The 24,618-nt window shown below is 33.2% G+C and overlaps 1 protein-coding gene across 8 annotated transcripts in view; it reads left to right on the plus strand.

Moving 5' to 3' along the window:
- The window catches only part of IKZF2 (IKAROS family zinc finger 2), a 150,592-nt gene that overhangs the window by 87,113 nt on the left and 38,861 nt on the right, over positions 1-24,618 (plus strand). For all 8 annotated transcript variants that reach the window (XM_040641140.1, XM_040641148.1, XM_040641131.1 and 5 more), the window contains 2 exons: positions 8,015-8,281; positions 14,562-14,729. In XM_040641140.1, coding sequence (XP_040497074.1) covers positions 8,015-8,281; positions 14,562-14,729 — 435 coding nt within the window. The remainder of the gene's footprint in view (positions 1-8,014; positions 8,282-14,561; positions 14,730-24,618) is intronic.

Consider the following 24,618-nt stretch of genomic DNA (forward strand, 5'->3'; position numbering starts at 1 on the left):
CATTCTTGGGCTATAATGATGCCACTGTGCTGGGCTGTAAGGGTGTGTGGTTTGGTGATAGGCATCTTATATAAGATTTCATGCATTGTGGAAGACCATCAAGGTCATCCCTTGTTTTTGTTTTTTTTTCACATAGGACACTTATTTTGTATTTATTTTGTCGTGAAGACCTCTTTAAATGTAAATGAAATACTACATGACTGCTCATAGGTATGATTTATCTTTATAACAATTGACACCAAACTGTCAAAATTTGACCACAAAGGAAGTCCTAAAATGACATCCACCATAAACTGTTGGTTTAGAGATTAAAACTGATAATATTGACTTATTCCTCAAATGGCTGTCTTTACCTACCACGGATAAGTCATAGCATGTCAAGGAATATAGAAGAAAAAAAGTGGAGGGTGGGTAGAGGATTGTGTATTGACAGATTCTTCAGGAACACAGACCTACCCCTGCCTTAAGACCAAAGCTAATGTAAAAATTAGGAGGTAGTTGTTTTGAGTGGACATATACATTCCAGACTTGATAGAAAATATTAATTCAACAGTTAATTTGATGGAAATAATATTTTATTTGACTATCATAGACTTGAATTCCTAGTATTTTTTCCAGCCAACAGACATCGTTTTATAGCATATGAAAGACCTGTTTGTCCTAAAAATAACATTTGTCCTAAATATAGTTACTTGTTTAATTGGAGAACCAGTATCATGTCATAGAAAGGTGGCTTAGCTAAGAGGCAGAAGATCTTGAGTTGATATCAGGCTAACATTTACTAACCTTGTGTTCTTGGGAAAATCACTTAACCACCATGCTTCTGTTTATCTGTAACTGCCCTATCATTCATTGTTGAGTGTCGATTGAGACAGAGTATATACTTTGTAAATCATGAAGAATTATAATAAGTTGCCATTTTCCTGTTATTATTACTATTTGTGTAAAGAGACTATCTGGTGTGCAGTTTTCATGAACATCAAGTGTTATTTTCCCAATATTTCAGATGATGCAGGTTGCTGAATCAAAGAAAACAAATACCCCAAGGTCCCACAATTAGTTAGGTGGCAGAGGGGTAGGTAAAGACCCTGGTTCCCTGCCTTAGGTACAGGGAAACTTTCTACTACACCATTCTTAGAATAAGAGTATTTCAGAAATCAGCATTGTCTTGATCTAGTTACTCTAGTAGGTTTAAGAAATACATAATGTCACTTTATTAGAGAAGAGAGGGTGGGGAGGAAAAGGAAATGCGGTGATGTGATATACACACTGAGAATGCTACCCACAAATGGCTCAGCTGCAGTTTAGCGACTCCAGTGTCTGGACTTGTCCAAAACCATTTATAAAACGAATACTTTAAGGATGTTGTGAGGGAGCTGTTTTGCAAGACTTACACATTTATTTATTCACAGTTACAAGAAACAAAGGGTTCATATTGTGTGAAATTTTGTTGAGGGAATTTTTACAAAATGATTGCACATACCTTAAAATAATTTTTGTTGTGATTTTACTTTAGTTGTTTAGACTGTTGGTAAGTTCTTAGTAAATAATTGTGCTTTACATCAGGTTTTGGGGGCAGTTTGTTTTTCTAACACATTATTTAAACAGCTGCTGGGCTGTTAACATGGATTTAATCATGTTTGGTGTTTCTGTTTCGATAGTTTAAATGAGAGCGAGTTATATTAGCTCAGAAGCAACTTCAACAGATTATTAGATAGACATATTGATTCAATTAGTGTGTATAACACCATTTCAAGTAGCTGGCATAGATCGGGAGAAATTGATGCTTGTAAGTAATAACACCCCTTAAGTGTCCTCTTGAATTCTCACACAACAGAAACCAGGCATATAAAAAGTTCACTTATGTATCACACCTGGAAGACTTTCTCCCCCCAGTTTAGTAATTAAAGACTGGTTTTAGCTATCTTTTATTTATCACTGTGAAACAAATATTTAACTCTCATAGTATTTACTACTTTAAAAATTAAAAATTGAAAAATGTAATTGGAAACTGAACAGATATAAATCACTAATTTGATGGTAATTAATCTAGAAATCCTATTTATATTCCATATAAGAAATATATCCTTTCAAATACAGCAAATAAATCATAATCCCTTTGCATTATTTTCCTAGCTAGGAAATTTTAATAATCTGTTCGTGGATTAGTAGAATCAAGTCATACTAATAATAACATTTTAAGTTGTAGAAAGTTTAATTGAGATATTAAAAATATTTTAATGATATTTAAGGTTCTGGTTACTGTGGCATTTCCCAAAGTTGACATTTTCAAATGACAGGATTATCTGTACAACCACATTCTAAGGATTAGGATAGAGTTTGTTCCTTCAATTTGATAATTCAGAATTAACTGAATGATTTTACCCTACATATTAAAAATGATCTTTACCCCCAAAATTTTAAAAATTGAGAATTTTACTAATTGAAGACATAAGTTGCCAGACATTGCACAATCATATGCTATCTTGCATAGGAGTGACTTGAGGGAGGCACAGAGTAAAAAAATAGTAAATGTCCAATTAATAAAGAAAAGCCTCTTTCCATTTATGTACTGTTCAGGTCAATAAATTTATTATGTAACCAAATTATATGTGTTTGTAAAATATTTCCCTCCTCTTAGTCATGAACTCTTTCATGACCTGTTCTGAGTGTATATTATCTTATTGATGTGGATTTCTTATTTAAGTTAATACTCTTCAGCTTTTAGTTTTAAACCTTCATAATCACTTTTAGCAAATTATTAGGCAAACAGCAAGTACTTAATAAATATTTGCTAGTTTACTTTTAAAGAGAATTCAGTTTTGGTTTTTGTTTCATACTGGCTGACATGGATGAGTTTTAGGAGTATGATATCATTGAGTATATATAACAATATTGTACATTTTATTTTCCATCTCATTTTTAAATGGTATATATGCAAATTTTGAATTGTCCTTTTAAATATTCAAAGTGTAATAGTGGTAAAGAAATTTTTGTTATGACATATACTGAATTAAAATAGATTTTAACAGCTTCACAAAATAATGTAATTTTTCCCCATTTGGTTTGCTACCTTTTTCAAAATAGTGATCTATATCTGTTTTCCTCTGTAAATACTCTTATTCTTTTATCCCTTTATTTAATACCATCATCTTAGTGAATTAAAGGCAAGTCTAATGTAACCTTACCTATTCACTATTATGTATCTCGAAACAAGGATAATTATGAAGCTTTAGAGTGTAGAGAGCCTAGTATGGTTACTGAAGAAGCTTTTATAATTGAAAATTGTTTAGCCTGGAAGTCACTTACAGTATAAGCCCTTATATAAGTCTGTCTACTTCTCTGCCTTGGTGTGATCATCTGTAAATGGAGACAATTAAATTATGTTTTTTTGTAGCATCTATAAGCTATAAAGTTCAGTAGTACTTTGAAAGAGTGAAGAAGGGGAAATTTTAAATTTATAAACCTGTTTATTTATTTTTTTAAATGATTTTTTATTATGTTAGCAACCATACAGTACATCCCTGGTTTCCGATGTAAAGTTCGATGATTCATTAGTTGGGTATAACACCCAGTGCACCATGCAATACGTGCCCTCCTTACTACCCCTCACCGGTCTATCCTGTTTATATTTTGAAGCAACTTTTTGCTTAAAGATAAATGTTGTACTTTTTTCCTGAAATATATTCAAAGTTTCTTCTATGTAAAATTGATCATAAAAGTCTTTTTATTAACTATTATTTTACCTGGGTTCACGATTCTGAGTCAACTAAAATATATATATATAATAATTAACTTTTTCTTCATCATGACAGCTTTAAAATTTGACTTATCCTTTTTAAACTGTAAAATCATATTATTTCCTTTAACTTAAAAAATACATAATTTAAACATCTTTATTTTCATTAAAATATGCAAATATCTATATATTATAGTTGTGACTACAATATTGGATAACAACAAATTAATCAATTAAAATTTATTTCACATCCCCTTTTCATTGCTAATAATTTTGTTCTTACAACATATTCTTACTACAGAGTTTGTCATTATATAGTAATGTATGTAAATTCCTATAGATATGACAAGAAGAATGCAAAATTTAGGCATATCAAGGAAACAGCTTGAAAAATAATTCTTGGTGTTGAGATTTCATTCCACTCACACTAACAAATTCCCATCTTCATAGAAATTAGCCCATTTATGAGAATGTTTTCCTGTTACCAAACTGTAAAAGAAATATACAATGAAGGGTAAAAATTTGATAAGAAATTTACTATGATTATACAATAATTAATAGTTATAGTAGCTTTATATATTATAGCTACAAATAATAATACAACTTCATTGATATATAAATTGTAGAGTATACATAAATTTACTGAACATTTAAGTTTAATCATTAATGAGTTAAAATATAGTGTTCTGCATTATTTAGAAACATCTTAAATAATGAAAATAAATTGTGAGGGAATTGCTTTTATATTTTTTAAGAAAATTTTTTCTATATAACAATTGAAATTCAAAGACTAATTGCTTTTTATCCTAAATTTCAACTTAATTTTAGTAAAGCAGACTAAAAATTAATTAGGATGGGATTTTTGTTTTTACATAGGCCACCATATTTATGGAAAATTTCATCTATGATATGTATATACTAAAAATATGTTGCATTTATTGATTCACTATATTGATGAATATAAATTACTATATTTACCATAGCAATATGGTATATATTTATACATGATAAACGTATAATTCCTTTGAGTATAATGTTGGAGAAAGGATTGCTAAAGTTCACCATTTCTTCTGCATTTTAGTTCTAACAAATGTATACTTTTTTGGATATTCATTTCAATTATATTCCTCTGTGGATACAAAGTTCTAACCATAATTTTAATTTCCAAAAATTTTTAAATGAGATTTTACCATGTTAGGCATTATATTTTGATATCCATATTATAATATTTTCACTAGGGAAAGATGATCATTTAATATATCATCAAGTCATAGTCTTCATAATTTTGTGCTGTTTTGAAATTTAAGAGGCCCATAGTTTCAGACTCAGACCTACCATTTTAAGATACATTTCTTCAGTTCCTGAAATGGAATGCTGATAGACTTTACCCTCATTAAATGAAGCTTATCAGATGTTGACCAGTTCAGGAATATAAATGATGGCATTGCTGTGCGGTTTATAACCTCTAGTACATCATTTAAATATGTGGCAGTTTGCTCACAGATATGTATATAAAGTCATACTTTTCATCATTTATTTTCTTAACTTTTTCTTTAAATGAGAATTATGAATGAAATATGGGACTACATAGGGTAAAAAGTAATGTTTTACTTTGATTAGAATAATTTTCATTCCCAGAAAAAAAAAACATGGAAAATTTCTTGGGAGTATGGAAAAACTTATTGAAGCAAAATACAGAATCTAGAAACCATAACTGAAAACTTTAAAATTCAAAATGTAAAATTAGAATACATGTTCCAAAATACCCTTGAGTAATGAAATAATCCAACATTTGCAAAACATAACAAACATGGGGCTAAGTTCCTTAGTATAGAGAGCGTTTAAATTCAGGGAGGAAAAAAACGACAACCTAGTAGAAAAATGGGCAAATAACTTTCATAGACAGCTCCCCCAAAAAAGCCAACCCCCCCAAACATTTAAATATAGACATAGATGCTCAATTTCACCCATAAAAAATGCAGATTAAAATCTATAGTAAAATATAATAAAATAGTTTTTATCTAATAGATTGACAGTTCAATGTGATATTATATAATAATATCTACAGTAGCAATAAACAATCTTAAATTTTATCAATAAAGCCTAGGAATAAATTATATTGATAAAATAGATTCTATGCAGCTGTTAGAAAGAATGGTGTGGGTCTCTGTGTACTAATATGGAAAAATTAAACATATTGTTAAATGAAGAAAGCAAAGTTAAGGCCAGGTAAATTGTACACTCCAATTTGTGTAAAGAGAGACCATCTACACACACACACACACACACACACACACACACACACACACACACACTTCTGAATTAGAAAATGAGGATAATAGTTGCTTTTGAGACCAGAATTTAGGGATGGTGAACTTTGAGTAGAAAAAGACTTAATTTTCATTTTTTATCCTTTAATCTTTCTCTGCTATGTTCATGGATTTTTTAAACATATAAAACAATTCTAAAGAAAGAAAATTCTTAATTTACTAAAACACCACAGTGAATACTGCCTGAACACCTCCTAGATGCCACACATTTCTTAAGCATGTTGGTGAAATTAAGGTGGATAAAATATCATGTCTACTCTTCTCAAAAACCAGTAAAGTAGTACTGACTTGTAAATAGGATAAAACTCAGTGCAGATTTTCTATTAGAAATGGGGCCAAGAAGGCTATATATCTTTTTGTAGATCTCAGAGTAGTTTATATACTATAATTGATCTTCTCAAAACTTTATGGAAAAAAAATAAAGCACTATCTGTCACCAGAAAAATAATAGCTAAGCCCATTTTCTGTATTTGCTCACTTAATACTCACATCAGCCTGAGAAAGTAGGTACCATTATCATCCTCATTCTATAAAGTACACAGAGGACTTAAGTGTCTTACAAAAGGTGACACGGCTTCTAATGAGTGCCAGAGCTGGTATTCAAATCCAGGCAGTCTGGTTACAGGGTCCTCACTCTTAATTGCTGACCTATTCCACTAAAACTTCATTTTGTAATTTGAATTTATATCTACTTTGCAAACAAAAGACAAAAGATTCAGACATTAAATAATTAGTTCAAGTTTATACTGCTAATAAATGCCAGAGCCATGGTCGTTGTACTAAATGCAGTGATCTCATTTTGTACCATGCTGCCTGTATTCTTAGGGGAGTTCCAAGTGAGGGGAGCAGGGGGAGAGCCATTTTGATAGCACTACCTGTTTAAAGTACTAATGACAAATCACAGAATGTGTGGTTTCTCCAAGAAAATTGCAGTAAAAAGAACTTCCTTTTTATGAATGTATTTCCTCCATTCAAGTAGTACCAAATAATTTGTTTTGCTCAGGAACTTTGATATGATTTCTTAAGAAATTGTCAAGTTCAGTGGATAAAAAACTGGTATTCATTTAAAGCCTGTTTCTGCTTTGTGAAAAGACTTTGTCAGCAATCCAGAATGAGGGCTGTGCTAACAAAATTCCAACTTTTCTGTGGGATGATCCAAAAACAGCAAACAGAAGGCATTAAATTTCTTAACAGTCACAAGTGCGTGCATGCATGCTACGCCATTCCTGTCATTCACTGCTTTTTGGTGTGCATAGATTAAAGTTGGAATACTTTGCTTTGCAGATATATATAAAGAGTAGCTTAAGAGCATGTGAAGTCTGTGCACTGTGCCCTACATTTATGTAGCTCTTCCTTGAATATATGTTTTTAATCTGATTTTAGGATATTTGCCTTGACAGTATCCCTTCATACATCTAAGACATTTGCTAGATTAAGATCCCAAGTTGTTTCTCTTGCTCAGTTTTGAAGTAGGTTTACACAAGTATTCTGATGTGAAACAGAATGTGTATTTTATATATATACATACATACACATGATTGCATTTGTATTTTGTATATGTATAAATATATATATAAATGATTGTTAAGAAGCATGGCTCAGTGGGTTAAGCGATATCTAATCTTGTCTCATACATACTGAGTCTCAGTAGTGACAAAATCAAAAGCCAATACTGGAATTAAGGACTTGCTTCAAAAATATATAACTGAGTTAAAGAAAGAAATGTGTGTACAAATAAAGTATCATTCTGTTTACCTAGAGCTTTTCTGAGCATCTTCACTTTGATGCCAAAGTCACTAAAAGATTCTTGAGCACAGTATGTATTAACATCGCATTGATGATTTCTGTCCGTGTTCATAGATTGGCACTAGGTGGAGAAGAGATGTAGCTGACAACACATGACCTGCATTGAAAATGCCTTCATTTCTTCTTTTTTAAATTACAGCAAATTCAGTAAAGCTAGAAATGCAGAGTGATGAAGAGTGTGACAGGAAACCCCTGAGCCGTGAAGATGAGATCAGGGGCCATGATGAAGGTAGCGGCCTAGAAGAACCCCTAATTGAGAGCAGCGAGGTGGCTGACAACAGGAAAGTCCAGGAGCTTCAAGGCGAGGGAGGAATCCGGCTTCCGAATGGTAAACTGAAATGTGACGTCTGTGGCATGGTTTGCATTGGGCCCAATGTGCTTATGGTACATAAAAGGAGTCACACTGGTAAGCAGCTGAAAGAATAACCTGATGACTGCCTGTGACATCTGATGTTGATATTACCTGACATCTATTCTCTTTCCTTTTTATTCAGGGGTGGCAGTGGTGAAACTACCTTTTCAGAATTCTGCTAGTATTGGATTGCTGAAAAGCAGAGAGTAGCCTGGGTCTTGACTTCCAGCCTTCAAATCTGAATAGCATATCAGAAAAGAAGTTTGGGATTCAGTTTCCACAGTTCTTAATATAGCAATAATATGATAAGGGTTCAAAAGGTATAGGAGAATCTCATTGTGTAACTTAATCTTTTTGTATTTCTATACATATTTTACCATACCCATGGGCAGGTAATATAGTTTGCTAGCTAAGAGTTTATACTATAAAATGGTACTCATGCATTTATATAGAGGTGGATCATTTTCACCTTATCTGGTTAACTTCTTGGAATACAATTTCCAATCAGTCTCTTGCCTACCATGGGTCTGTGTATTAGGCAGATACTTTCCCTAGTCAAGGATGTTACCATCTTCCTGTAATTTTTTTTTATTATAAATCCTGCGAAGAGATATGTAGGGTACAGTCTACCCAAGGGTGGTGGGTATACTGGTAGGAATATGGAATAGGGTGAGGAAAGAGGCCTCCGATTCATATAATATATACTTTTAGATATTTGAGTAACATAAAAAAAACAGCTAAATGAGGAGAAGGCCTTATTTAAATCTCTCCAAATCCTTTGGCAAAATGAAAAAAAAAAAAAAAGTTTTTTTAAATTAAAAAAAAACAACAACCAGAAATGAGATTATATGTAAGAAAGGCAGATGGTTGACTCTTTAAGTTTTAAGTTCATATGAAAATTGATTTAAAGATGGTACCTTTAACTGTAATGCAAAGTAGTATTATATAGCAAAATATTAATCACTAATACTCTCAGAGTTTTAAAATAGGATTTTCTTTGGAAGAGAGATAAATCAATTTAATTAGTAGGTGCTTAAAACATGAGACATACGAGGTACACTGAAGTCTTTTTAGCCCAGATCTCTCAGTTACACATGAAGAAACTGAAGCCCCAAACAGTCAAGTGATTTGTCCATTACCCCTTATGTAGTTAGGGCATTATGAGGCTAAAACCAAGGTTTCCTGATGACTGGTTTTGTTCAAATATACTATGCTTGGTATCTCACTGCACCAACATTTAATGATGAGATACGATTATAAGGCTTAAAAATCATAGTAAAAAGTTACACGTTAAAATCAGTGTTATCTTCATCAAAATCATCAAGTTTGGAACCTGTACCCTTATTCCAACTCTATAGTTACATGTTCACTTTTGGTTTTGTTTTTAATTTCCTTTTAAACAGCATGTTTTTAAAATATTTATATTATAGTGTAGATGGTTTTTACCTTTTTTTTTTTTTTTAAGATTTTATTTATTTGACAGAGAGAGAGACAGCCAGTGAGAGAGGGAACACAAGCAGGGGGAGTGGGAGAGGAAGAAGCAGGCTCCCAGCGGAGGAGCCCGATGTAGGGCTAGATCCCAGAACGCCGGGATCGTGCCCTGAGCCGAAGGCAGATGCTTAACGACTGAGTCACCCAGGCACCCCGGTTTTTACCTTAAAAAAAAATTCTTCTAGAAAGGTTAAAAGATCAAGTTTGGTATTTGATAAGAAAAATAGGAAAAGACTATATAATAGAGTCTACTTTTCTTCTACACTCATGAAGTAATGTTAACTGCAGTTCTGAAAGAGGAGTTCTACAAAGTTATATTCATTTTCTCACAGTGATTATATTGAGGAAGATAACACCCATTCAAATGTGTAACTTACCCCTTCTAGCAAGATATAAACTAAACAAAAGTAGTCGACTTTTAAGTTGAATTGCATATAGTGTGCATTTTAAGGCTGAAAAGTATACTAACAATTTTTTGTAAGATTTCTTAGAAACCTTTTATGGTCTGAGTCAAGAAAATTCAAAGAACCTGAGTGTGCTCTCTTGAATATTTAGGTTAATCAATGTTTCATTGTATTTGCAGTGATTTTCATGAGGACTGTTGGTTTGTAAACACAAGAGTGATTACATACTGACTCTACTGCTTACTTAATATTTACTACTATAGTAGAGTTGAATTATTCTGATTCTGAAAATCATCATTGACACGAAAAATGTTTCTAAATAGTTACACAGATTTCCTCAAGTTCTATGAATATGGGATTCACTCAACTAGTAAAGGCAAGGGGAATGGACAAAATAACTAAAGTCCTCTTGCAACTCAGTGAACTTTTATTGTTAATGAATATTTATTGGAGTATTTATTATAAAAATTAGATCTGGAAAGTTTCTGTTAAAGTTAATAGCCATTCAAAGAGAAGCTTGGGATACCTGCTGTACATTGTTGACCTTGAAATTGTGATATATCTTTAAAGTAGCTATTTATATATGTATTTCTGATGACCCAGTTTATAATCTGAATGGGTCATGACCTTTTCAACTCCATTTTAGTACTCTTCGAGAATAGAAAGTCTATTTGTGTGTTTTTTTTTTAATTTAAACTAGATTGAAAAAATGTGATCAGGATCTAGTCATTAACCAAATATTTTCTCATTAATGCCATGGACTACTGTCTTCATTTCAGAATTTCCCCCTCTCACCAATTATTTATAGCTAGTATAAAAGGCACTGTCTTAAATCCTTATAAAGCCTTTGGGAAACAAGTTTGTGTGTCATAGAATATCCAGTATAAAACTGATAGTAAAAAAAGATACACAACAACCACCCAGTCTACTAAAATGATGTGGAGTATCATATCTAATTCACTTCTTCTTTCTCTTTCAAACTCTACTAAAGCACCAATTCCAGTGGTCTTATAAATGGCTTGGCATTTTTTCTTGGTGTTGCTACTTTAGTAGGTTATCAGGTAATATTGTCATCGGATACTCCAGGCACTCTTCACTGTGATACAGGCAGAATAAGAGAAGTAGGGGTAGTAAGTCAGTTCATGCTTAAACACGAATTGATGTGGGCCACTATAAATATAGACTATCCTTAACTTTGCCCTTCTTTGGGGTAGAGTACTCCCATCTTTGTAACTTTTTGTACATTGTAGCTTTGTGGAACCATTCTTTTGCTCAAAGGCCCTCTCAACAGGTAAATGGGATTTTTCATATTTGTAGGTGGTTGTTCTATCCAACACAGGAACACACTCTGTCTTTGATTCACCAAAGCAAATTAACACATGCATACTTGTATTTCAGTTGAATATTTAAACACAGATCTAGAAATATGTATTTATGAAAGTACATAAAATAGTGAAATATAGTTTATTTCAAAATATGAATAGATAACTTCATTCTTGGAATAACTAAAAAGGGTCCTTGAGCAGATTAGATTTTTAAAAAACAAAAAACCAAACAAAACAAAAAGCAGATTAAGAATGGAAATGAATGATAGTGTGGCTACATATTAATTGTTCTCCTAGATTCAGAGTTGTTAATCCAGACTTTTGTACCCACCCATTGGGGAATTACTTATCACAGATACAATAGCCTACTTGATTTTTTCAGTTGGATTACTGTATAGTGTATTTAGTACATTTGTGTTGTTTTCCTGAAGTTTGCTTTTCTTTATATCTAAAGAACATGATTAATATATTTTTCAGGCAGTCTAAACTGATTCGAAAGACTAGTTGATTCAGCCTATTTGTTAAAGAAAAAGCAAATTATTTAAAAAATAATTGAGATGGGTTATTTCAAGGCACAGATATATGAACCTTTTACTTAAATATCAGATCATTTTACATGTATCTCATAATCCCAATTCAAGATTTAATTAATGTAAAGCAGATCAGTATTTCTCAGAGCTTCATCTAGCTGAAATCAGAGTGCATTATTATTGCCTCTTTCCTCTTATTTGTTAACCTTCATCATGCCTTTATTTCCCATGGCCATGGGACTATAGTTAGCAAATGCCTCCACACTAAGACACACTCAACAACAGACAGTACTTCCTGATGTACCTAGACCCTTTTTCATTTCTCCTGCCCCTTTAAGGATGATCATATAAATTCAGAAGTAATTCTATTAAAAAATATTTGAAGATATCTGGAATATTTTGTAAATGTAAAAATAAAATTACCCTATCATTAGTCTAATAAACTCAATTAGATGAATTTTAAAATTCTTTTTAAAGAGTTATCCTTATTATTTTTTCTTTTTTGATTAGCATTTCTTGGAATGACAAATTCAGTACTCTAAATTAGGAATTTTTAAATATTTCAATTGTAGGAGGCTTAATGAAAATCTAAGCGTGTTACAAGAGTATTTTCTAAAGGCAAACATGATTTCAAATGTTTTTGTTCACCAAACTAATTTAATTCATTTTAAACTTATTGCATACTAATTTGTTACTTGCCTGGAAGACCCTACATAGAGAGATTTCAAAAGTAAAATCAAGTATTTGGAGTGAAAAGTATAATTTGCATTTGTTATTTTTCTACAGTATAAAAATTCTCATGAAGAAAGTGCATCCTTCTTTTTTATTACTAATTCTGTGACGGGGTGGGGAGTAGAAATTCCTGATTTTAAAGAGCTGTAGACTGCTATTTCACTGAAAAAAAACAAAAGTCAAATTAAGGGGTGTGCGTGTGTGTGTGTGTGTGTGTAAAGATTTCATATAAGAGGTTTTTCGGTAAAGTATTTTTCTTTTAAGCTGTATTTAGTGTTGATTTAATTTGTCAGTTTTATCAAATGAACCAAACAAGTGAAATAAGATAAAATTTAAGGTGACTTTAACATATTTTTTTTCAACTTAATACAAGGACTTTTTGTAAATGTAGTTTGGATCTCCAGATTTTGTAAGAAAAAGCTTTACCCTTGCTACAAAAACACACAGACTGTATTTTTGGGGGTGTTTATCTCATAAAGTTCCAAAATGAGCAAGTAGTACAGGATCTGAGACACACCTGATGTATCAATTTTTAATTTCTTTAGGCTTTATAACAAATCTATATGATAGAATGTGCAGTAGCAACTGTAAGAAAATGGCCAGTTTTCTTCTTTATGACTCCTAGAGAGAATCATTGAGTTTGCATGAAAGGTCTCCTCAAAATATTGAGGTTTCATTATTCACTATTTTCAAATGTTTCACTTAAAGATATAAAACATGAGAAATCAGTATAAATTTTTAAGTATTAAAATTATAATTTTCATCTAACCTCAAGTACAGAAATAGTCCAGTTAAACCAAAAGTAAATTTTTTAAAAATTTTATTTCCATTCTAAACTTTGAGCTTTACTATTTTATAGTACTATTTATATATTAATTTATAGTTTATTCATGAGTATCTTTAGAGATCAGCAAACTTAAAATAATAGTATTCTCTTCATGGTTTGACCCTACTTGCTAATTTTCCTGCTTCCCCAACTACACGTTTTTATGTTCAGTGACCTTGTTGATGACAATAGACTAAACTGATAATTCTGGCTTAAACAGTTTTACAGCAGTATCCAGTAATAGGAGAAAAGAGAGAAAATGTTTCTCTCAAATTATTTTCACAACAAAAAGAATATGCAGGAAATATCTGGATGAATAATTTTCTTTGGATTTTCCCTGTTTATATCAGTATTTTGCCAAAGCTTTCACTGTTAGTGACTAGAGAATGGAGAGACATGGGCCTGGGCTAGTTTTGGGAGATTTTGTGATAATGAACTTTGTAACCTGGCCCCCATAAAAAAGTTATTTGCTAAATCAGAGAGTTAGACTAAAGATCCCTCCCAAGTCAAATTCAAAATTTCTGTAATTTTAAAAGAGCATGGTACGATAGAGCAAGATTTTGTAGTCCAACTGAGCAAGATTCGTATCAGTTTGAGTACTTCCTAGCTCTGTAACTATAATCAGATACTTTGATACTTGAACTTCAAGTTCCTCATTTGCAAATTGAAATTATACATACCTAATTAGTAATATCATTATAAGGTTTGCAATAGTCTATGTAAAGCAACCAGTAAAGTCGGTAAAGTGATGGCACTTAGTTGTTCAAACAGTGGCCAATACTATTACTGATTCTTTTGAGCCAGTGACAGGAATCCTGCAAAATTTATATGAGGAAAGGAAACCGTGCTTGACCTAAAGTTTAAGAATTCAGTATTAGCAAATTTTAGGAAGATAAAGGTTTAGAAGTCTCAAGAAAGAGAATATTCTCAGCACAGAGAACTGGCACCAGTTAATAATACTGTATGGCAGATCAGTCCCTTACCCATAACCTACTTGATCTTTCCTACCTCTTTTCCTTTTGGCAGGTGAACGTCCCTTCCACTGTAACCAGTGTGGAGCTTCTTTCACTCAGAAGGGCAACCTTTTGAGACACATAAAGTTACACTCTGGAGAGAAGCCGTTCAAATGTCCTTTTTGTAGCTATGCCTGTAGAAGAAGGGACGCCCTCACAGGACACCTCAGGACCCACTCTGGTAAGTGTCACTGACTCTTTGAGAAGAAAGCTAAAATATAAGAATTCAGGAAAGTGTTATAGAATAATACAGAATAACTTACAGCTTTAGTACTAAGCTAGGAATGAGCTAGACAATATTTTTATTTGTGTACATTGAAAAACTGATAAATCTTACAAGATGCATATGGCCCTTCCTTTTTTAGACTTATAGACTTGGCAAAAAGTAGCACCGTCAACTGAAGAGTCTCTTATTTCAAGCTATTGAAGTAAGGAAATAACTGCTCTGTAGGTTCTCTATGATTTTTAATTTTATTATTAATTCAGTAATTACGGTTAATCCAGAGTAGTAGAAGATCTAGTAAACTAAACTATCATAGTTACATGCTGATATTACCATAAAGGAGATGAAAGCTGTGATATTTTTCAACTGATATAGTGCCCAGGCTGAGACCTCAGTGGGAAATCAAACATTGCTATTTTTAAACTTGAAAATATTATGCTCATTAGAAAATTGGCTGTTAGAGTATTTTATATTTCATTTAAACATGTCTTGTTTCTTTAACTCTCAAAATATAGTCATTGGATTTTCTCTGAAACTTTTCTCTGCTTCATAAATCACCATTAAAAAATCTAGAATAAGTGTGATATTTTTAAAATCCTAGAATATAGTACATAAAAGAGGAAGAATGATTAGAATCTGAATGAATCTCATTTGACTTTTAGCATGAATTGCCATAACTAAGAAGTTAAAGGTGAAAAATTAATATAGAATACTCTCAAGCCAGTTTTATATCCTTCTTCTGTCCATAATGACATATTAAAATTTAATTTTAATATGAAGATATGATGGAAGTGATATTTTCATCTACATTGACAAATTATATTAGAGAGTGCTGTGGATTGTGAGGTAATGCTTGTATTATCTTTTTTTACATTTTTCCCTATTAATCCTTAAGGCTTTACTTAGCTTTTAACATGAATGTGAAATGTGTCAAACTATTTTAGACATTAACTTGAAAATCTGGAGCAGTTATAGAAAAATGAAATGAATGCAAACACAAAAACAAAATATTTTAAGTATAAATAGTTACTTTCCTCCTTGATTCAAAGTAATTCCCTTATTTTCAACAATGACATTTCATATTTTATTTTAAATTATGCTATGAAAATTACATCTTTATTTTAAAAATTATTCTTTATGAAGGATGTTTTTAAGACATGACAGTTAATTCCTTTAGCTAGCCATGTACTTTGGCTTATTAAAACATTATTGAGTTGACCACGGATTATATAAAACATACATTTTTCATGAACATTACCTATTACATGAAGTTGAGGAGAAAATATAACTTTAAACATCTATTTCATTCTTTACAAAACTGTTGTTGCTTTTAATATCATGGTTTAATGTACACATGTTACTTTACCTGGGATTGCTATATTACCCTTAGAAGGTTCAATACCTTCAAAGCTCAGCCTCTGGAAGGCTTTCGATACTCACCTCAATTTGTGTTGCCTTAATTTCCTTTTTGTTTTTTTAACACATTCATCCCTGTGGGTGGTGTCTAAGAAGACACCTTAGTTTCTCTTTCTATTGAACTGGGCAGTTGCATTTGGCATCTTTTCTGCAAATTTGTCATGTCTCATTGAGGGGTTCCTGGTTGGTTGGTGGCTAATGAAGTGAGGAATGAGAAAGACGTCACTCCAAAAGTAGGCCATTCCCATTGGCTTTCACCAGGCCAGACACTTGACAACACTTACATGGTTCAGTGTAGTTATAAAGTTTGTGTGTATAAAGTGAAGCTGTTTCTGTGAAATTGTGTATTTTGTAAGTAAACATACTGCTACTTAGAGGTTAAAAAAAATAAAGACATGGACTCTGTAACTGCAATCAAGCTATTATTTTGCAGTTTGGTATACAAATCATGATTTTGTAGATACATAAACAGAGAGTATACTCAAACTGGCTAATTAAAGAGAGTTTAATGGAGCAATGAGAGAAAGAGGAGGGTGTCATCCAGCTACTGCATGATCAACAGGTGATATGAATTCAGGTATTCTTCTTACTGTAACCTAAAATATTTGCCATCGCAAATGCTTTTTGTAATAGATACAGCATAAAACGTAGCTGCTGAAGTCCGTGCCTAGTTGTTCAGAAAGCCCAAATTGATCACTATAGCTTTCTTCTTCTGCCACCAATTCCATCTTTCCCTTACTCTTACCCTCTTTTTTAGCACCTGGTCTAGACAGGATTCTTTATCTGATGAGTGACCCAAACCTTAATTTCTACAAATTCTGAGGATTTGATGGTCCTGTGTTCCTTGGATTACTGCAATTTTAACAACCAGGATTATTGGGCATGTTTTTTAAAAGAGATTCACTCAGTGAATCTCCTCAGTTCCAAACACAGCAACAACCCAAAATCATCTGGGTAGTCTGGAAAAGTTACCAACCAATAGCCCACTTCTCTCCCTGTTAGTTTAGCGGCTTGAGATGCCCCAGATAGCCAGGGAGTAGTCCAATATGACAGTTCCAGAACTCTGATCCGTGGTGGAAAGATTCTTCCCTTGGGCACCTAGCACATACTCCAGAGCAGCATACAAACTGTGCCTCCTTCATGGTGACACGTGCAAAGTGCAGCCATTTTCATTTATTGTAGAGGACCTAATTCAACATGTCTAGACCACCAACCCCATAACATTTCACTAATGCTGTGCTTCTGTGAATGTTCTATGGCAGTTATCTCCTGTCCTGTACCATATATCTTACTGAGGCATCTCAGGTATTTACTACTTCCTGCTCACCATGTCCAGTCAGTACCGTGAATGTAGTGTTTCAACTTGATGTTCTGTGGGATGTCAAGATGAACAAGATTTCTTTGGACTGTATTATAACAGAGAAGAGTTGACCTAGCCTTAAGCTAAGATAATAAAAGTATGCTGTCCCTGCAATGTGAAGGCAAAGTGCTTCAGATTATCTGTTGATAAGGAATTATTTTCCAAAGAAATTGTTAAGTCAGTATCTCCATACCTGGTATCAGGGGCTATGTTTGTGTTAATATGTGCCAGTGAAGATATTACAGCTAGAACTGCATCTGCAGTTGGCATTTTGATGTGATTAAGACTGCATGCATCCATACAACCATCTAGCTTGCATTAGCCTAATAAACAGTATAAATGGGCATGTGGTAGGAATCCCCATGACAACATCTTTCAGATTTAGTTTACTATCTTTTAAGTCTAGGGCTGTGATCTCCAATGTGGTAGTGACTAGCCACCTGTGGCTAATGCCACAGGTTGAAATATTTTCTTATTAAATAAAATCTGTTAAAATTAATTCCATCTTTTGGGGCGCCTGGGTGGCACAGCGGTTAATCGTCTGCCTTCGGCTCAGGGCGTGATCCCGGTGTTACGGGATTGAGTCCCACATCAGGCTCTTCCGCTATGAGCCTGCTTCTTCCTCTCCCACTCCCCCTGCTTGTGTTCCCTCTCTCGCTGGCTGTCTCTCTCTGTCGAATAAATAAATAAAATCTTTAAAAAAAAATTAATTCCATCTTTTTAAAATGTGGCCTCTAGAAAATTTAAAATTACGTGTGACTCCTGTTTGCGTTGGACAGGGCTGTTCTTGGCTTTTTGTAATAGCCATAGGTCAGGGAACCAACATAAGGATTCTTCCGATTACTAATAAGTTTATTTGTTCCCACAATGCTTAAAGATGGACTTGAGTAATGTCTACATATATATCTTGACCTGCATATGCCCCCACTCTGAACTGGTGGATTACAGTGGCTTTTGGGTTCCAGAGATTAATGTCAATCCAGAGCTAATCTAATAGACTAATCTGTGGTAGGAGTTGGTATTATACCGACCATAGACCCTCTGCCACTCTGAGACCAATATACATTTAAATCTGAGAGGCCAGATCTATTTGCAACATCTATCATTGTTCTCTCCAGCCTAGAGAACACATAACCATAAAGCTTTTCAGGCATGTGGCTTCTTTCCTTACCAGTGTAATTCTTTGGTGAAGGGAGTGTCCCACAGGCCCTTCCAGAAGTATGTAAGTGGCAGGCTAAAACGGGATGATTCATAATAGATCCTTTCCATTATTCTTACTTATTTGGGCTTTTGTTCTTCTTCCTCTTTGCTATGCCAGGAAAATCCTGGCATTTCAACTTTTTACTAATAAGCCATCATTGAATCAAGGATTCAATTAACCAGTCACTCCCACTTGCTCAAGGCAATCTATTAAATTCCAAATCCAGGTGAATGTATATATATTGATAAATTTGGCCCAATCTAGCAATTTGGTTCATCTTCTTGGTATAGAATCCTTAAAATTGATTCATTCCCTTACATGCTAACTGGACTCCTGCAGATACAAATTGGCAGTTTTGCAATTCTTTCAGTGTATAGGCTGTCATCTCCTGGATCAGGCCTTGATTTTGGTTATATTAGGATCTAACTTATTATGAGCCTAAGGGCAATGAGAGTTAATTGGAATGAGTCCTGAAAAGAATTGCCATTTTCTGATTGTGTTCTTGCCTCAGCTGAAGCAATCAGAAGTCTTTTTACTTTATGGGAATGCTGATTTATGGAACATTAACTTCCTTAGATGGAAAGGTGGGGAGTGAGGATTTCCAGCAGGGTGGTTTGGAAGTGTTTGAAGGTTCAACATTCTGAGCCTTAGTATTTGATCAGATAGTGCCATTCCATGTTTCACTAGTCCATTGCCAAGACCTAGTTGTATTGGTATGGCCCATTTTATTTAGTATGGCAATCCTATAACCCCCCAAATCAGATTCGGGAGTTGGTTTTCAGCCTCATTTGCCCTGAGGCTTAAGTAAATAAGGACTCTTCTAAAGCTGACAGAGGACTTCGATATTCCATTTCTGCTCTGACATGAAGTGAGCATTCAAGACCTTCAAACCATCCTTTCTCCTGGTAATCCTTAGGGCCATCCGAATTAGCCATATCACACTACAGTCTTCACACTACACACCACCATTGTCACTTCAGCAAGTAAAGTCCACATGCTACCAGCAGTGATAATTTGTGTAGTAATATTGCCAGCAAATACCTAGAATTAGTAGTATTCCATTAACTCCCCGGTAAGAAGGCCATCCTGTTCTCTTCAAATTGAGCAACTCAGTGCCTGAATGCCTTTTGACTGTCTGAGGCCTTGGGCCACACCTGCTACCAGTAACTATCAATCAAGGCCCTGAGAGGAGCAATGAGACACTCAAATGGGAAAGATCTGGAGACATTCATGGTAACATTTACAAGAGAATAGTTAGGCATAAAGGAAACCAACAAAGGATGGTTGAAGCACTACAAGGCTAGCAATAGCAAGAAGCCATTAGCAACCCTATGTTTGGAGTGACAAGGGGATCAAGAGATCACTAGAATTAGGAGAAGTAGGAGATGGGTCTTGAACACTGACCTTCAGTAGAGGAATGTATCCCTGCTAATCTGTGACTGAGGAATAAACACCTTGACCTCAGTCTTTCCACCCTCCAGTCACTTGCTGATGCCTCACATTAACTGAAGCTAGCAAGAAGCCAGAGGACAAAGGATCCTACTGATGAAGCCAACAGAAATTAACTTTCTGCAGGAGCAAAGAAGGGTGAAAATGGCTATGAAAGTGACACAGAATATGCCACAGATTGACTAAAATTTAAGAACTCGTGCTTAAAATCACTAGTATAGGGTATTAAGCATAATGTAAGATTTTAATATTAATTTCTGGTTTTTATGAATATTATTAGTACAAAGTATTTTGCTTCCTCGTCCTCTCCCCCACTTTGGGTAATGACTATCCATTGTTTTAGTTAGTTATTGTGTTCTATAGTATTAATATTGCATCTTTGCTTCCTATATTTTAGATTTTGAAAATTTTCCACCTACTAGATTGGTAACAAAGAGAATGGCATTGATGTGCACTTATGTGTTAAATGATAAAAACACTTAGAAAAATACATTCAATAAATGCTAGCCTTCCCCCCCTCCCCATGTATGGTCCCATACAAACTGAAATTTCCTATTTGGAACTCCACTTGCATACTTTAGAGGACACCAGGTAGTATCTTGGTTTTGATTGTATAGTTCCAATAGTTAGGTTATTTACAGATAATATCTGGAATTTCTTGAGCCCTCCCTAGACACTAGGCATTGCACTAAGCACTTCGCAAGGATTATTTCTTTAATTAAAGCCCTTTTATCTGACATGAGCAAAGCTAGGTATTTTATCTATTAACAGCAGTAAGTCTATCAACAGGAGAAATTCTTTTGATAAAAGTTCTTATTACGTTTATATGTTTAAAACGTAAAAACATAATGCATCATCTCTAATTTCATTTTCAATGTCTTTAAGAACTTAGACCCTTGTGATGCAATCAGACTTCTATTAAATTTTTAAGATTTCTCACTAATTTTTATGAGTATCTTTGCCCACCTCTAATTCTTTAGCATTTTTAAATGAACTCACCTTTATTGAATCTTTCCAAAGTGACAAAATTAGTTTTTAGAAATGATTTTCTTTTTGTACTTATTTCCTTGAAATATGGAAATTTAAATAATTTACATAATTATAATAACAAGTACAGCTGGCATAAATAGGTTTGGCTAGAATTATAACTGACTCTTAATGACTCTCTAATTCAACCACTGGAAGTGTTTATGTGGGGGCATGCAAAGACGGGCCTACAAGCTCCAGGAATTCAGTGTTTTGGGAAGATGCAGCCAGTCAAGAGAACTTTTTTGCTGTTATTATTGTTATTTTACGGGTGAAGAGACTGAGGCTCGGAGAGATCACACTGGCAGAGCCTAGATTCACATAAAGACAGTCAAACTTCAAAATCTATATGCTATGCTAAAAAATGATACAGCCCCATATGTTTATTCTATAAAACTTTATTAAATTAACTCAAAATGATAAAGAAATGTGTGTATGCATGTTTTATATATAAAGGAGCACTGAGTTTCAAAAAAGAAAAGTACTATTTAGAAGAAATCAAAACATCTGAGTTTGGAATGGGCTCAACGCAAATTATTTATATGATTTTGTCAAGTCACTTAATTTGATCTTCAAATCTCCCCAAGCTCCTACTATTACACAATGCTAAATACAATGTATTATCTTTTCTCTCTGGACTTGGCTGCTGATTGTTCACTACAACCAAATCTTGAAGAATAAAAGAGTAGTCCCCACTCCTCACTTTTTCTTCTTACAGTTTTCTGTGGTTTAACTTTAAAATAGATTTGCAAGAAATGGAATAGATCTTAAGTTTGTCAGATGATCTTCACAGCACCACTATTACTTCCCTGCAACTATCTGCTAACCTATATTTAAGAGACAGCCTTGATATAGACAGTTTCTGATTTTGTACTTTTAGCTCCAAATATGCAGAAGTTTACTTAAAACATTCCCATTTAAAAGTACTTTTTACAAAGTCCCGTCTGTTTTGCTGAACACCAGCAAAAGTGTATAGCAATGTTGAATTTTCCCTCCCTCACCTTTGCTAATTAGTACCTGAATAATATTTTTTACATTAGCATAGAAAATGGGTTTAAGTTTATAAGACCCTGGTTACTTGATTTGATTGCATGCTTTAAATTTTTATTACAGTCATTGGTAACATTTTTTAAAATTGGAGGGATGTCCAGTTTTACAGATAATTAATAAATCAGAACCCTTTAAAGAATAATAGTACTTCAGTAGTGTTTAGCAGTATTTGCCATGGAAATGTTTCTAACATTTTCTAACAATAATTTTTGAATAGTATAATTTTATTACTTATGAAAACATATCAGATTAATATGATAGGTTTTTTTTTGGTAGGAAATAATTCTTGTCAGTAACTCCCATATTTTATTCCCCACTTCTTAAGATAATAACAGAAGAAATAATAACCTTTCTTACTTTGGTCATAGCAGTGATGTATCCTATTTCTGAAATAGTGTCCATTCAGGAAAAAAGAAAAAGGTTAAATGATAGAATCTAAGTTTTGTTTGTATAGCAATCATCAGTGTTTGATGTTTTGTTTTTTAAAACTATTTTCATTTATTATGGGTTATTTAGAGCTATTCCACTTGTCTTGATGCTGGATATTTCATTAAAATTGCTTTGTTTTATTGCAATATGTTGGCTAAATTTAAACGTATCTAGCAATTGCAACCCTCTTTCTACTTTTGCTTTTTGTAACACTCAAAACAAAATGACTGGCTGAGAAAGGAAAAAAAATCTTTTTACATGTGAAATTTAAATGACATTTTAAGAGGGAGTGGGAGGGAATGGGAAGGAGAGAGAAATAAAGAATTAGAATGTATAATCAACAATATATCAGCTGAAGATCACAGTCAAATTTTTTGGCCCAGTGAGAAAATAATCTGCACTTTATATACATTATGTAAGGGTATAGGAAAATAAAAGGTACTGGTTTACATTTAAAACTCTATTGATTAATCTTAAGATTTAAGATACGTAGGAGAAGGAAGGGAAGAATGAAGGGGGGCGTAAATATAAGGGGGAATGAACCATGAGAGACTGTGGACTCTGGGAAACAAACCGAGGGCTTCAGAGGGGAGGAGGATGGGGGATTGGGATAGGCCAGTGATGGGTATTAAGGAGGGCACATATTGCATGGTGCACTGGGTGTTATATGCAAATAATGAATCATGGAACATTGCATCAAAAACTGGGGATGTACTGTATGGTGACTAATATAACAAAATAATTATAAAAAAAAAGATTTACCACACAAATTATCTGATTTGCTTTATATAAATTTATCACATATTTATGTGTTTTTAATGATGAATCAGTGACTCAGTACTCCTCCTACAAAAATGATTTCTATTGGTTTTGTCTCTTAGATTTTTAGTTTAACAAGTAATTATAGTCCTTTCATTCCTAGAAATTTGATTAGTGTGCTTCATACATTATATATTGCTCCTTTTAATTGTCTTTATTATACCCAATACACTGGGGAAGTAGTGTTTCAATTAAGTCTTGGACCCCTATTAATCAAAATAATACTTAGCATACTTGTTATTTTTTTTAATCTAGGAGGAACTAGAATTACATATTTTTTTCTAATTAGCATTTCAGGTATATGTCTCACATAATGTAATGCTGTGCCCAAATTAAATATTTAAAACAGTACAGAAGATTATTTTTAATATATGGAAATTTGTATAGTATATATGTATTATAAATTGTTATGTATAAATTGCAAGGAGGAAAAAGTAGGAATCTCTCTCACAGTCTCAAGTGTTTTTATGTGATATCTAAATTTCAGATGTCCATGGAATTGTACTGGATTCAGATTATTACAAAAATTACTTATTGCTTAAAAATGGAATATTTTTTAAAAATATGAAAATGAAAAATCCTAATGTCCCAAGGAAATTTATTGTCTCTTGTATTCTAAAAAAACCAAATATTCCTTAACACTCAGATATTTTCAAGATGCTTGCCTTTTGTAACACTGAAGTATTATTCAGAGATATATAAATAAAATATCTTTGAACAAGCAGATAAATGTGGGAATTTATTAAGATTTTTTTTAAATTAGAGAGTGAGTGGGGGGAGGGACAAAGCGAGAGGGAGAGAGAGAATCCTCAAGCAGACTCCCCATTGAGCACAGAGCCCAATGCAGAGCTCAAACCCAGGACCCTGTTAATGACCTGAGCTGAAATCTAGAGTCGGCCGTTTAACTACTGAACCACCCAGGTGCCCCAAAATTGCTTAATGTTTTTTTGTTCTTCTGATTTTTAAAAAATATTTCTTTTGGGTTTTCAATAACACTTACCTATAGTATTCTAAGGAAAACCTTAGCTTCCAATTAAACTAGTATTATATAATTCTTTATTTGGGTATATCTAAAAATAAATACTTTGTAAAATTAG

The sequence above is a fragment of the Ursus maritimus genome, unplaced genomic scaffold (genome assembly GCF_017311325.1).
Source record: "Ursus maritimus isolate PB19 unplaced genomic scaffold, ASM1731132v1 scaffold_1, whole genome shotgun sequence".
Taxonomy (NCBI): Eukaryota; Metazoa; Chordata; class Mammalia; order Carnivora; family Ursidae; genus Ursus; species Ursus maritimus.